The sequence below is a fragment of the Dromiciops gliroides genome, chromosome 4 (assembly GCF_019393635.1).
Source record: "Dromiciops gliroides isolate mDroGli1 chromosome 4, mDroGli1.pri, whole genome shotgun sequence".
Taxonomy (NCBI): Eukaryota; Metazoa; Chordata; class Mammalia; order Microbiotheria; family Microbiotheriidae; genus Dromiciops; species Dromiciops gliroides.
Genome location: NC_057864.1, coordinates 103,075,318 through 103,090,698, shown reverse-complemented (window position 1 = coordinate 103,090,698; position 15,381 = coordinate 103,075,318). Strand labels below are relative to the sequence as shown.

Genomic DNA, 15,381 nt, shown 5'->3' with positions numbered 1-15,381 from the left:
TGTCTTCAATCTATATTTATCCTTTCTCTGTCTTCCCTCTCTGCCTCTCACTTTGTTTTCCTCGCTTTCTCTTCTTTCTCTTCTCTCTTTCCCCTCTCATCTCTCTTTTCTCTTTCCTCTCACCCCTTCATCCTCTTTCTCCCTCCTCTCTTTTTCCTTCTCTCTCCTTCATTTCTCTCCTCTTGCACCTTCCTCTTCTCTCTGTCTTTTTTTGTCTATCTTATCTTTTCTTCCTCATTAGAGGTAGCTAGGTGATGCAGTAGATAGGAAGCTGGGTCTAGAGTCAGGAAGTATTGAGTTCAAACTTTAGATACTTAGTAATTATATAATTCTGGGCAAATCATTTAATCCCTGTCTCACTTTACTCCACTATAAAATGGGAATAATAATAGCATCTATCTTGAACAGTGGGAAGGGTGGTTCAAGTTCTCTAGCTGGCATATAGTAGGTCTTTAGTAAATGCTTGCCTCCTTCCTGTTGCCTCTTTTTCTCTTCTCTCCCTTCTATCTCCCCTTCCCAAACCTCACCAAGGGACAAGGTGGTAACTATGTTGATTTTCTGCTTTACTTCATCAGCATCCTCCTCCCTGAAGGAAGAGATATGTTAGCTTGAGATTTCAGCCCTGTGAGGATCCTAGGAACATAGGACTTGGGCCAACACACTGCCTTTTCCATCTGAGGAGTCTTTGGGCAGAATAGAGACATGGTGGCTACCAGGACCATTACTCTCGTGCAGCTCACAGTTCAGGAAGGAGAGGTCATCTCATTCATGGCCCTGGGGTGCTGGATTGCTGAGAAAAGTGTAGGCAGGATCTAGTAAAGCTTGATTTGAGGTCATGGAAAGAGTGTGTGTGTGTATGGGGGGGGGGAACAGACGGGGAATCTGGAGGTTTGGCGTTCTAGGGGAAATGTTTGAGTTCCATGATGAAGATTAGAGGGAAAGAGGTTGGATGGAGGTGGGGAGAAAGGCTTCTCTCCCTCCCCATGTCCATTTCACCACTGAGTCCTTCTAATTCATTGAGGACTTCACTTGGAGGTCTCATCCCTCCTGTGATTTGTAGAACTTCTATATTTTTGGTGGGGTTTGGAAGGGGGAAGGACTGTGTAAGTGGCCTTCAGAGAGGATACCTACTAAATCACCAGACTAGAAGATTGACACATCATGATGGGCACCATCTTCCTTACTGTCAGTTTCTCTTTCCCGGACTGACTTTCTTTCTACCCTCTGAGGGCCCAAGAAGGTGGGGAAGGGAGAAGGGGGTCACGTCTTGAGTTACCAGGCCAATGCTTCTGGAAGGAACTACAGGTTTGACACCAGAGAGTGCAAAGCAAGGGTCGGATTCTGAACATCAGGAGGTGTGGGTCAGACGGAAACCTCACATAGCTACATTGGATCCTGGGAGACAGCCCAGGTTTATAACTTTCAACTTTCTGCCAAGACTTCTCATCTTTGCCAGTGGTTCCATTCAGCAATCTGGTCCTGGCCTTGGATCTAAAGTATTGGCTGGAAGAGGGAGTTTTCCACTTTCACTCCTCTTCACCCCAACCTCCCCTCTTACTGCCTCCTACTCTGAACAGCTAACTAGTCCTTTCATTCCAGAGTCTGAAAGGCAGGGATGGTCTAACCACGCCAAAGTTTTCCTAGTTCAGGTTGTGCATATGGGTAACAAAACTAACTATATAGGTCAACAAATAGTAACAGGTTTAGAAAGAAAGACCTCTGGGTTCCATTGGATCACAAAGTGAGTCCAGAGATGACCTGAGAAAAGAAAGTAGACATGAGTGATATTTGTAGACAGTATCACTTTCAAGATCCTAGCAGTCATTTCTATTTTGCTAGGCCATTTTTTTTTAATCAGGCCATTGTGAAAACTAAAATAGGAAACATTTTATTTTATTTTTGGTTTTGTTTTTTCACATTTTATTTTATTTTATTATTTTTATTTTTTTTAGTAAGGCAATTGGGGTTAAGTGACTTGCCCGGGTCACACAGCTATAAGTATTAAGTGTCTGAGGCCAGATTTGAACTCAGGTACTCCTGACTCCAGGGCTGGTGCTCTATCCACTGCACCACCTAGCTGCCCCCACATTTCATTTTATTAACAATTTTTCCTTCATACCGGTCACTTCCCAATATACTATACTCTAAAACTCTCCCTTCTAATAATGAAAAACAAATGAGTTAAACCAGCAGGCACTGTGACCATAATTAATAGTATATGTGGTATTCTGCACCTGTGGTCCCTCACTTCTATGTTTCATCACTTGTCCTTTGGAGCCCAAATTGGTCATTGCATTTAGTTTTAGTTCAGATGAATAGGGTACATTTTAAGATGTGGAAAAATTAGAAAGGGCTCTGAGAAGAAAAGAACAGACAAATAAAGGGAGAGAGAACAGCTTCTCCTAGGAAAGGCCAGGGACTACTTTAGAATGAGGAAGAGAAGCAAGGGGGAAGGGAGGGTGAAACACATCTCTGAGTGCATGTGTCCCTTGTTGGGGAGGCATGGGAGGGAAGAGAGAGGAAAAAAGAAGCAAAAAGAAAGGAAGAGAAAGATGAGAGAGGGAAAAAGAGAGAGGAGGGAGAGAGAGAAAGAGAGGGGAAGGGGACAAACAGACATAGAGAAGAGATATGGAGCTTTGCTGAAACCTAAAGCAGGGGGAAAGAAAATAAGCATTTATCCCAGGCACTGTGATAAGCACTTTGTAAATATCTCATTTGATCTTCACAATAATTCTGAAAGGCAGATGCTATTATTATTCCCATTTTACAGTTAAGGAAACCGAGGCACAGGTGAAGTGACTTACTCATGGTCAAACAGTTAAAGAAAGGGTACAGGTTCAGCTACAAGGAAGACCTCCCTAATGGAGTGTGTGATTAACACTGAGAGAGATAGCTCCAGTGGCTTGCAGAATCTTCAACTCTATGGACTTCTAATTTAGAATCAGCCACTGTATATCTTTGGTGGATCAGGTATTGATCTCCTAAGCAGCTAGGTGATGCAGAGGTTAGAGTATTGGCAATAGAATCAGGAAGACCTGAGTTCAAATTTGGCCTCAGATGCTAGCTGTGTGATCGTGGGTAAGTCATCATCAGCCTCAGTTTCCTCATCTATAAAATGGGGATAATTATAGCACTGACCTCCCAGGGTTGTTGTGAGGATCAAATGAGATAATATATGTAAAGTACTTTTTATGAGCTATTATTTACTAATCAGGGCCCTTGCTAATTTATCTTTGATGTTCTCTTTTAGTTGTAGGAATCTGTAGCCAGGGAAAGGTGTTTTATTTACTGCTCACATACCTGGACCTGTTGGTGCCTGGTTTATTGTGACCAGGTACAAGATGCTGGAGGGAAGGTAGAAGCTCATAGTGAAGGGGGTAGATTGGTTCCCTGCCTGCAGATCTGGTGGGTCCAAAAGGCTATGGGCAGGGAGAGGGGAAACTCAAAAATGCCTCCAAGGGTCAGAGGTCATATGCCCTCATCTTGCACAGGGACTGGGAAGAATATAGTTTTTAGGGGATATGAAGGGTGTCATGTCCTAGACTAATCTAGGAAACAGCTTCATTCTACAGCAATGTTTTAAAAATTCATTAGGAAAATCATGGAAGAACAAACTCCCTGAAGCCTGGGGGTCTTGCTGCACTCTGCCAAGTGATCCTCGCTTTTCTTGCTTTTTATACCCCTTTGCAGCTAGCCAGAGGAGAGATGCAAACCCCCAGAAGTCTAAGTTTTACCCTGGGGGTGATGGGGTGGTTTATCTTTAGCTGGTTGGTGGAAAAGAAGAGCCAGATGAATTTTGGTTCTTGTAGTCATAAAGAGGATGATTCTAATATCACAGTCTGTTTAGCAGTGCCTCAATCTCTTCCAACCCCGAAGATTGTAATAACAACTCCATGTTACATAGAGTTTTATGGTTTACAAAGCATTTTGCTTACAGCAACTGGTACTACAAGTATTATTGTGCCACTTTTTAGAGATAATCCTGAGAAGGTCAGTGACTTATCCTGAGTCACACAGCCAGGACTGCACTTTGCTCTCAAGCATCTCTTTTCCTATTACGTTGTGATGTCTCTCTGATCTGATACCATAATACCTGGTGACCTGAGTACTCCTTCTTTCCCTGGCACAAGGAAGCTGACATTGCTATCAGTGGGTGTACCTGCTCCTTCCCTTCCACCACCTCACTCGGTACCATGATGTGCCTCTCTCCTCTCCCCATTTCCTTTCCCTTCCCTCTTCTCCCACTCCACTCTCCTTAAGTGCTAGCTGCTATGTAGGCTGACACTCGTGTCTGGTTATGCACAGATCTTGGCACCAACCAGCTCAACCATGAACCTGCCCTCCACTTATACCAGCTGGCTGTATTGTAACCATGGAGCCTGATTTCTGGGGCTCCTCCCTCAATCCTTTTATTGAGTCTGACATCAGTCTGATAAATCTAATAGCCCTCCTGGGATCTCAGAATGTTTTCAACCACAGTTGGGCCCTCCATTCTCATTGCTGCCTGGCCTCATAGCCTTCCTGACCCTGAAGGACATGGTTTAAAATGGCCTCAAAATTCCTGTTCCCAGACATGCTTTTTGGCTTTCCCTCCACCCCCACCCCCACCCTTCTGCCATTATCACAGAGATTTGCTAGTTGAGGTCGGGGTACTAGTTAAGGTCATCTCTGGCCTGGTTGGAGGGGGAGCAGCAACTATATCCTGGCCCCCAAACCTTGTCCTACTGACATCTGCTTGTAGGATCCCCGTTTCCTACAGGTGTAGCCCATGTTCCTCTGAGGGTAGGGGGAAAGTGTCTATGGTCTACCAATCCAAAGAGGCCTAAAGGAGAGGACCCTGGATGGTAAGGGCCATCGACTGGCCTGAGCTATCCTGAGGATCACAAAAGGCTAATTCCTGTAGTATTTATTCAACCCTTCCTCTAGAGAGAGCTTGGGTCTCTGGGCTCTTTGAAGGGGTAGCTCCGTTTTTTTCCCCTCTCTGAGTTGCACAGGTTAGTTTTCCCCGATGTTTCCATTCTTACTGTGTGTCCAACCCTCTCGACTGTCTAACCCACTCCACTTACCTTCTTTCCATACCCCTCTTTCAACTCCGGAGAAGACTTGGCTGAGGAGCAGCTACTGGTGTGGCCCAAGGGCAAGAGATCTGTCATTTGGTTGGGCTTAGAGCCCGGTGGCTGCTGTGGTTCTGTTGGCCTGGCCCAGAGTCAGGGGGATATTGGTTAGAGTGGGATAGACTAGTCTCTCCTCCGTCTGAATTCCAGGCTGGGAGGAAGCTCAGGGAGGAGAGCCTACTGGCTCATTGGCTAGCTTGCTTCTCCATGTATTTTCCCCATAACTCCTCAATCTCACCCTGGTTGGGGGCTTGGGGAAGAGTCACTGTAACCCTGGAACGACTTCCTGTGTTTGTATTGTGGGAGGGATGGAGAACTGTAGGGTAGGGAGATGGAAGAAGGGCAGCATTTGGAGATTGTGATGCTCCTGTGGCATGGGGGAGGGATGCAGTATGGGGAGGGGAGGTGGGTAGGTGGAGCTGCCAGACACAGCCAAATGAAATGGTGGCACCAGTCCTTGGGGAGGAACAAAGAACCCAGAGAGGCTGATTGAGACTGAGAAAAGTAATTGGGGGACTATTGCCTTCACAATTGGGCCCAGAGTCTTCTTCCATTCATGTTTTCATTGTGGTAAGTGGAATTCCTCAAGGGTGTTTGTGTGGATCTGGGGTGATGGCTTGGGCTTCCTCAAAGCCCACCCAGCATTCCCTAAAGTTGGTGATGAAGCTGTGATTAGACCTAACCTAGGGTTGTCAATGTGATTTCTACTGACTGTACTTACTCTTAATTCTCTGTCACTGTAGAAGGGTGGGCATTAGAATAAGACCAGTTCTCCCTGAATTCTTTGCTCCAGAATTCTCTGTGAGAAGGGGATGGATATGTTGGGATCCTACTATTTAAAGAGCAGGAAGAACTCTTGATTTGGAACTTTTTTTATATGAATGTTGATAGCTTAGACTTCTTTATAGATGTGTACGTTCATATCCTTTGGCCATTTATCTACTGGAAAATGTCTCATGTTCTCATGTATTTGAAATGATTACTTATATATCTTGAATATCAGGCTTTTGTCAGAGAAATTTGCTGTAAAGATTTTCCCCAGTCGACTGTTTCCCTTTTTAATTTTAGCTGCATTGATTTTGTTCATGCAAAAACAGTGTGTGTGTGTGTGTGTGTGTGTGTGTGTGTGTTTTGCAGGGTAATGAGGGTTAAGTGACTTGCCCAGGCTCACACAGCTAGTAAGTGTCAAGTGTCTGAAGCTGGATTTGAACTCGGGTCCTCCTGAATACAGGCTGGTGTTTTATCCACTGTGCCAACTAGCTGCCCCCATTCAAAAACATTTTAAAATGTGTCTGTGTTATCTTCCTTGACCCTCTCTAGTCCTTGTTGGGTTATCTCTACTTCCCTATCCACAATTTCAAAAGGTACTTCCTTCCTTGCTCTTCTAATTTGTTTATGATTTGATCTTTTATATTTAAGTCATGTAGGAAGAGAGCTCGAGAGGTCATCTTCTCCATCCCTTTGTACCTAATCAAAACTATCCCAACCAAAGGGGCACTATGGGTAGAGCACCAGCCCTGGAATCAGGAGGACCTGAGTTCAAATCTGGCCTCAGATTTGAACTTAACTAACTGTGTGATTGAGGACAAATCATTTAACCCCAATTGCCTCCCAAGACAAAACAAAAGAAAACAAAACAAACAACAATAACAACAACAACCAAATTTATTCCAATCAGATGAAACCCTGACCTATGTTTAAAAACCTCACCTTCCCTCCACACACAATAAAGGAAAACTATAAGGAAACCACTCTGGCAGAGACTAGGAGCTATGTCTGCAACTGGACCTAGCCCTCCTTTAACCCACAAATTTTTCTCTAGTTGCCAACAGACAGTATCTAACCCCAGAGGAAAATTTTGAATGTTCCCACTTTCCTTCCTTAATCTGAATCTCTTTATTCAAGTGTCAGCAGTTTCTCTATCCCTTAATTTAATTGAGATCTGATTAAGGTTAAAAAAAAAAAAGCTTTCCTAATGAATTGTGTATTTAGGTGACACCTATGTGGTTCTTCAAAGCTGGCAAACACTTACCTCACTTCCAGCTCAATATTGCTGTAGTACAAGTATTATCAGATGAGGGAACTGAAGTTGAGAAAGGCAAAATCATTGACCTGGCTTCCCTTTTGCTAACTAAGAGTTACCAAGGCATAGAAGGAAGAGAATTATTTTAATGAATAACATCAGATCCTTCCTCTCTCTCTCTCTCTCTCTCTCTCTCTCTCTCTCTCTCTCTCTTTCTCTCTCTCATCAATCAATGAGCATTTTTTGAGGAATCTTCTATGTGCCAGGGACTGTTGTTGCTAGGCCCTGTGGAGACAGTAAAAAAATAACAATGGTCCCTTACCTCAAAGAGCTTAAATTCTACCCAGGGAAGACACATTTACCTATGTAAGTAAAAGCACATACAAGGTTAAAACAAAGTAATTTCCAGAAATAGGGCAGTGATGGCCCTGGGCTAGGAAACTTTGTTGTGGATAAGCAGGTGAAGCTTAAGCCTCCTTTATCTCTAGCTAAGGGTCTCAGCCTAACCTTAGCTAATGACATTAGGTTTTTTGTTGTTATTGGGTTGTTGTTTTTTTTGGGGGGGGGGCAATGGGGGGGGTTAAGTGACTTGCCCAGGGTCACACAGCTAGTAAGTGTCAAGTGTCTGAGGCCGGATTTGAGATGGCATTAGGTGTTAAAGGGTTGGGCCAATTTAGGATCCTAGAGTGAGTCATCTCCAGGCCTGGTACTCAATATTATTTTCCAGGAATCAGAACTTTGGCTTCTTGTATGTGGTTCCTACCACCTTGAAATTTGTATCATCCTCACAGTACTTTAAATATACAGTAATACAGGTTAAATGCAATGGACTTTGCCGATATCATCCTACTGAGGTTACAACCCACATCCTTCCTTTCTGTTAACTACCGGGAAACTACAAATGTGTAAAGTAACTTGTACTGTCATCACATGACTGCATGCCTTTGCTTAGCTATTTTTTACAGAATGTACTTTGTGGATTATTTATTTAGCCCAGTGCCTGGCACAGAGTGCAAGCTAAGAATGTTTGTTCACTGACTGACCCGCCCCAGTGGCTAACAATGACTACTGTCAGGTGTTAAGTGCTAACTGAAATCCTTTCGTGATCCAGCAAAAGTCCATTTCCTCAGTGGAAATGAGGAACATTGGGGTTCAGATTGTCTTCCTGACTGTGTTTCCTACCCTGGAGATTCTCACATTGGTGCTTGGCTAAGCTTACCCCAAGGTTCTAACACTTGAGGAGATCCCAGTCCAGCCCTAGGGAGTAAAGGAAAGCAGCCTGCTCTGCTTGATGGCCCGGTTCCAGTCTCCAAGGTCAAAGATTAATAAACTTATTAAATGAATATTTATTGACCGCTGGCTCTGGGTTGGGCATGGCATTTGCTCCCAAGGAGCCAGACTACCAGGTTTACATTGACAGGGCTGATACATTGTAGGGCTTCTCTATAGAATTTTGGCCCATGACTCCTTCTCAAACTGAGTAACTGGCTGGTATTTGGAAAGAACCCTTTCCATCCTCAGTGGAGGAGCGAGCAAACATGACGGGAATGAGAGCTGGAGAAGCCAGGGGAGCTGAGGATAGGTTCCTGCCAGGAGAGCTGGCATAGCTAGCCTTTTGAGTATCAGCTTTGGCACACTGGGCCAATCCCATAGTCCATGAGGGGGTTTTATGGGGTAGTGGGAAGAACAAAGAACGTGGGATCAGAAAATCTAGAATTGAGTCTCAACTTTGCTGCTTACTAACAATTCAATTAAATTCAACCAACAGTTATTAAGTGTCTACTATGTGAAAGCCAGGAAGAGGAAATGATGATTAAGGGAGATTCCAAAGGAGCTAAGAGGAAATAGGATTAAGGGCATGAGTGGGATTGGATTTGCTCCTTGGGAAGGTCTCCTCAACCCTTGAGACTGCATCAAAATGAGGAAACAATGGGAAACTCAGTGAGCTGATGATGGATGGCATCAATCGCTTCAGTAAAATAGGAGATCTAGTCATCTGGTGAGGAGCGGAAGTAAGGGTGGAGCTGGGTGCTTGAGAGAGGAAAAGGCTTGGGACAGCTTTGGTGGGGAATGCCATGTAATATTGTTGTTTGTCCTTCATACTCAAAGAGGACATCAGGGTGATTCGATGACTTGCCCTGAATTAGATTTAAGTGAGGGAGGTCACCAGCCTCATTCTCTCCTCCAGAGCCATCTGGGTCCAGTGGCAAGATATATATCAAGATGACTGGAGATGGCCCTGGGTGTTTGAGGCAGTTGGGGTTAAGTGATTTGCACAGGATGTACTAGCTGTATAGCTAGTAAGTGTCGGAGGTGAGATTTGAACTCAGGTCTTCTTGACTCCAGGGCCAGTGCTCTATCCACTGCACCACCTAGCTGTCCTAGAGAATGTCATAGGGAGTTAATAAAAGATGAATTAAATAATTACTCTGCAATGGTGAGGTCCCAGATGAGGCAAGTAACAAAAATTTATAGAAGACCTGGTCTGCACAATTTTGTGAATCCTTCTAGCAATCTTCAGAGATTTAGAAGTAGAGAATGCTGGAAGGGAGAAATGGTGGAGGCAGCTCAGGATTGAAGGTTAGTAGGATGTGAATGAATATTGGGCAAAGGAGTGATGGATTCAAGATGAAGGGTGGTACCTTGCAGAATTGATTGACTATAGGGTCAACATTGAAGGGTAGAAAGTGAGACTAGAATTTATGGAATAGGAGAATGAGGAAAGACCAGAGATTGTGGTGAGGGTTAAGAGCAGGTGGAGGAGGAATGAGGCAGTGGAGAGGTAGAAGGACAGAGGATTGAAATTAGAAGAAAATTTTAGGATTCAATATGTCTTCCTGGGCATGACTGTGGTAGAGTAGAGATAGAGTTTTGGAGTGGAAGAGGTTGATGAACATCATCAGTCTGAATATTAAAACTGCCAAGGATGGGAGCTGAGGTTGGGGTGAAAAGGAAATCTCTGAAGCATCAAGCCTCCCAGAGCATCAATTTCTTCATCTCTAAAATGGGATAATAATATTTGTCCTCCCCACTTGTATCCCACAGGGCAGACTCCCCTAAACACTACCTCATAGAGTCTTGGTGAAGAAATTACATTATGTTTGGATGTGTATATTATGTATGTAACATATATCATAACATCACAGGTTAGAGCAAGAAAGGCTCTTAGAGGTCATCTAGTCCAACCTTCTTATTTTACAGATGAAAATCAGAAACTCCGAGAGTTTAAGTGACTTGCCCAAGGTCACACAGCTCCTAAGGTCTGATGCAGACATTCAAACCCAAGTGTCCTGATTTCAAGTCCACCAAGTCCATGATGCCTCTCTATAACAAGCACCAAATAAATGCTCCTCATTAATAGCAGTAGTTTGTTTCTACTGAGGCATCAGAGCATAGGTTGTGAGAGGATGTGGTTGGTTCTTCTTTGTGTCAAGCTTAAATACCATTTATAGAGGACTGGGAGGTTTGCAAAACACTTCTCACAACTCCAGGGGACAAACAGTATGAGTATTATTATCCTCATTTCACTAATTAAGAAACTGAAACTCAGAAAACTCAAGGTGACTTGCCTAAGGTCACACTTTTAGTATGTGTTAGAGCAGGCACCTGAATGCAAATCTTCTTATTTGAAATCTATTGCTCCTCCCCCTATACCAGGTGAGGCTTGCCCTAACTTCCATCCAATAACTCATTATGGACCCCATGGATCTGTCAACCATGGATTTACTCAATCTATGTTTCTGACATGTACGAAGTCCAGGGGTAAGAGGTGAGAGGAGTAACACATTTCATATGTTTATTACCTGTAGGGTAAAGCATCACAGTGAAATGCAACAAACACTGATTAAGCTCCTACTGTATGCAAGGTACTGTATTAGATGTTGCTGGGGATACAAAGATGAAATTGAAACTGTCTTTGCTCTCAGGGTGACAAGTCAGAACTTGCTTTCTCCTGAACAAAAGTGGGTGGCAGGTTGGAGCCTGCATTCTCCAGAATGCTAATGAGTGGCCCGCTGGAGCCTGCTTTTGACTGTGACTAGGTAATCTCTGAGGCTCTTTCAACTCAGAGATTCCATAATCCTCTGAATACCTTTCCCTGACAAATGCTAGAAGCAGGACTAACTTTTTTTTTTTTTTCCAGACGCGTAGACTCATCCTCCTACTGTAGCTTAAAATGATGCTTTATTTGAGCAGGTTTTTATAATATGTCATTGTTCCAAGAGTTTGTCCATTTTATATTGAAATCCTTGTAATAATTAGTTCTCTTACAGTAAGACTGTATTATACTTGCCTTAATTTGCATCAAACCATCTTTTTCCAATACGAGGTTGGCCCCAGATCTAGTGTTCTGAGATTTGGTGAATGAATTAATATTAACTTTTTCTATGTCCCCATGATTATTGCTTTTGTTTGTTTGTTTGTTTTTGGTGAGGCAATTGGGGTTAAGTGACTTGCCCAGGGTCACATAGCTAGTAAGTGTCAAGTGTCTGAGGCTGGATTCAGGTCCTCCTGAATCCAAGGCCAGTGCTTTATCCACTGTGCCACCTAGCTGCCTCTGTCCCCATGATTATTAATACCTTGGTCATATTCCTCCTCATCCTTTGTCTTTCTGGAAGGAAGAGTCCCAATCTTTATAATCTGCTCTCTTAGTAGATGATGGGAACTATGTCCTCTTGGGGGTAAATAATAATAACAACAACAATAATAATAACAATAATAATAGCTAACATTTATATATCCCTTTAAGGTTTGTGAAGTGCTTTACAAACATTTCGTTTGATTCTTACAATAGCTCTGGAAGGTTAGCATTGTTATTATCTCCATTTTATAGTTAAGGGAAGAAATTCAGTGATTTGCCCAGGGGCACATAGCCAGCAAATTTGTAAGGCAGAATTTGAACTCAGGTCTTCCAGACTTCAGGTCCAGCACCCTATTCATTGTACCTCCTAGCTGCCATGTGTGGATGTGATGGTGAATGTGTGTGCTTATGTGATGGGGAGGGAGAACCAGACTGGTCCCCGAATAGCTTGGTCTTGAGCACTGAGAAAACTGAGATTGGATCTGCCAAATTCTCTTTATATAGCGATCAATGTGCAGTTAAGTCATCAAAAAAGCTTCCTGGTGACTGACCAGAGTCTTTGTGTTTCCCCCCTGACAGGTACCTGGGCACCATGCCACAGTCCTTAAGCCCTGACGTTGGCAGGAAGTAACAGATCCACTCGCCTATTCTCCATCTAGCTCCACCATGTCTTCAACCCAGGGAAATGGGGAGCACTGGAAGTCCCTGGAGTCTGTGGGCATCAGCCGAAAGGAGCTGGCAATGGCTGAAGCTCTTCAGATGGAGTATGATGCCCTGTCCCGGCTGCGGCATGATAAAGAGGAGAACCGGCGGGCCAAGCAGAACACGGACTCCTCTCTTATCAGCTGGGATGGGCCTGTCCTGGACTTCTATGGCAAGCCAGCAGGCGGGAAGAATGACCTTAAACTTCTTCGAGGGCTCTCTGGCTCTGACCCCACCCTCAACTACAACTCCTTCTCCCCACATGATGGAGCCCCTAATCACTCTACCTCTGAGGGCCTCCAGCCGGGACTAGATCCTTGGCTGAAGGGCCCTCTCTCTGGAGACTATCTCTACATCTTTGATGGTTCAGATGGAGGGCTCTCTCTGCCTCCGGGATCAGAAGAGAGGAATAGCCCCCCCAAGAAGCTGTCCCCACCCCCGATCCCTCCTCGGGTCTCCATCTGGGATACTCCCCCCCAGCCTCCCAGCAAAACCTATTCCCTTTCTCCCAAGCCTTCTGAACCCAATGACATCAACACTTTTTCCTCAAACCAGCAGACACCCAGCAAGTTAGTGGGTCACCAAATACTTGAGGAGGAAGAAGAACCTGGCAGTGGGGGCCAGGGAAACCTCCTGGGCTCGATGGACTATGATGGCATCAATGATGCAATAACTCGCCTCAACCTGAAGTCTACCTATGACACCGAGTTGCTTCAGGATCCCAAGAGGGGCTGGAAAGAGGGCCGAGGGCTCCTGGGATTTGGTAAGGATACCCCTGGGAAGCCTGTAGCTCGGAGCAAGACCATGCCACCTCAAGTTCCTCCCCGAACTTACGCCTTACGTTATGCCAACCGAAAGAACATGGCACCCAGTAAAAACCGTCGGATTTCTGCTGATCCGGTGAGGCTCTCCCCCATACCTTTGCTGCTTCCTGCTTCCTCTCTCCATCTCTTTCTCCCTTTTCTCCTCTCTTCCAGAGGCTTAGAATAGCCCTATCTTCAGTGTGCCGGATCTCAAGCTTATAGGTTCTGATGTCATATTCTGGTCCCCAAGCACTAATGTAGGAGGATTAAATGTGGGTGGGATGACATGGAGTTGAAGATTTTGGCATGATTGGAAGAGGAAGATGAAGGAGTGTAGTACACAGCCACAGCCCCTCCCTAGGGCAGAGCTAGGGCCAAATGGAGTTAAAAATGAGCCTCGTATGGGTTCTAGTCCCAAATTGTGCCCCAAACTAGCAGGGTGACTTAGCAAATCCTTTCACCTTGGTTTCCTCTTCTATTAAATAGGGTTGATAAACATAATTATAATAAAAATAATAATAACTAGCATTTATATTACACCTTCCTAATTATGAAGCACTTTCCATACAACTCCATAAGGAAAATAATATTTCCCTTGTTGGCTGTATAGGTTTGTTGCAGTGTTCTAATGAAATGATGTATCTGACTTTGGAAAAAGTGAAAAATTTTATATGAGCATAAGATAAAATAATTTGCCATCATTATTATTATTGGGTAGGAACTCTCACATTCCCCCCCAGACTAAGAGATAGGGATGATAGAGTTCTTTGAAGTTGAGAGGTCTTGGGTTCAAATCTTAGCTCAGACATTTACTAGCTAGGTAACCCTAGGCAAGTCACTTACCCTTTTTGAGATTCTGTTTTGTCATCTATAGGGCTAATAGCACTTGCCCCATTTTGGGGGTGGGTGGGTGTTCATGTCAGAGAATGTATATGAAGCCCTTTGCTGATGTTTAAATTCTATGTCAATGTTGGCTGTGGTTTTGAAGGTGATTCCCCTAAAAAAGCATCCTCATTATTCCTTGTGAAGATAGTAGTAGAGCAACTTTTTGTTGTGTCCAGAGCAGGTTGGTTCCTGATTCTAGACAAAAATGGCTAGGGGCATCTCTACAGGTAGGTAGGCTTCTGATTCCCAAGCCCGGGGGCTTCCAATCTGTCCACCTGAAGGACTTAGGCCATAGAATATATCATGACTTTATGTTTCCTATAATTGCCCCCACCTGTACTGCCAGTTCATGTTTGCACTGGGAATTTAGGAGACATCCCTTCCCCCCTTCCACCACACACACACACACACACACACACACACACACACACACACACACACACCAATGACAGACTTGTCACTTGCCTAGATTTCTCTCATTCTTTCCTTCAGTTTTATCTTGATCAAGAAAAGAATTGTTCTCCTTGGTTAGGGACACTGGGCTGCTCATCTCTGTATCTGGCAGCCCAGAGCCATCTAAAATCTTATTATGAGGTCACTCTCCCTCCCTCAGAGGACGCCCCCAGAAAATTAAAACCGACTTTGGAGCTGGGAGCTTTTTAAAGCCCCCTATCAGAGAGGTGTGGCTGTACTCGCTATTTTTAGGGGCTGGGTGATTTCTGCTCCTGGATCCTGCTTCCTCAGCTGGGTGAGCTGGCCCGCTTGCCGGCTCGGGCCATCCTGGCAAGGGGGAGTTACCTCCTGCTTTCCTCCCTCCTCCCTCCGCCCCTGGCTCCAGTGTGTCACCCGAGCTGAAGGAGAGAGCCCCGAGTCTCCTTGAAGCGCCTAGGGCAGAGCTGCTGGCTCTTGCCTGGGGCCAGGTGGAATGCAGCCTCCGGCTTCCCTGCCTCCAGCCAATTCAGGGGCTAAGCCTGATGGGAGAGGGGCTGCCAAAGACCCTCCAGTTCCACCTCCCCGGTTCCACCGGGCTTCCAGCCGGGGGCACTGTCCCTATCCCGGGCCAGTAGAGCCAGTGGTAGGAATGGCTGGCTCTAAAGGTCACCTGGGTGCCCCGGCTCCCAGCCTCCATCTCATAGGCTCCCCCAGTCGGCAGTGGGTGATGCCACCAGGGTCTGCCAGCCTAGCTACCGTAAGTGGGTTTTGTTGTTGTTGTTTTCCTTTGGTGCCAGTGAGTGGTTCTGAAAGGGCATGAAAATGGCCTTCAGCAGACGCTCT

General features: G+C 44.9%; 1 protein-coding gene across 4 annotated transcripts in view; it reads left to right on the top strand.

Annotated features, from left to right (window-relative positions):
- Positions 1–15,381, top strand: part of PIK3C2B (phosphatidylinositol-4-phosphate 3-kinase catalytic subunit type 2 beta) — an 85,868-nt gene that overhangs the window by 15,261 nt on the left and 55,226 nt on the right. For 3 of the 4 annotated variants that reach the window (XM_044002813.1, XM_044002814.1, XM_044002812.1), the window contains one exon: positions 12,296–13,318. In XM_044002813.1, coding sequence (XP_043858748.1) covers positions 12,383–13,318 — 936 coding nt within the window. In that variant the 5' untranslated portion in view covers positions 12,296–12,382. Of the gene's footprint in view, positions 1–12,295; positions 13,319–15,193; positions 15,296–15,381 lie in introns of those variants that run through there. The other variant, XM_044002816.1, reaches the window with a different exon arrangement.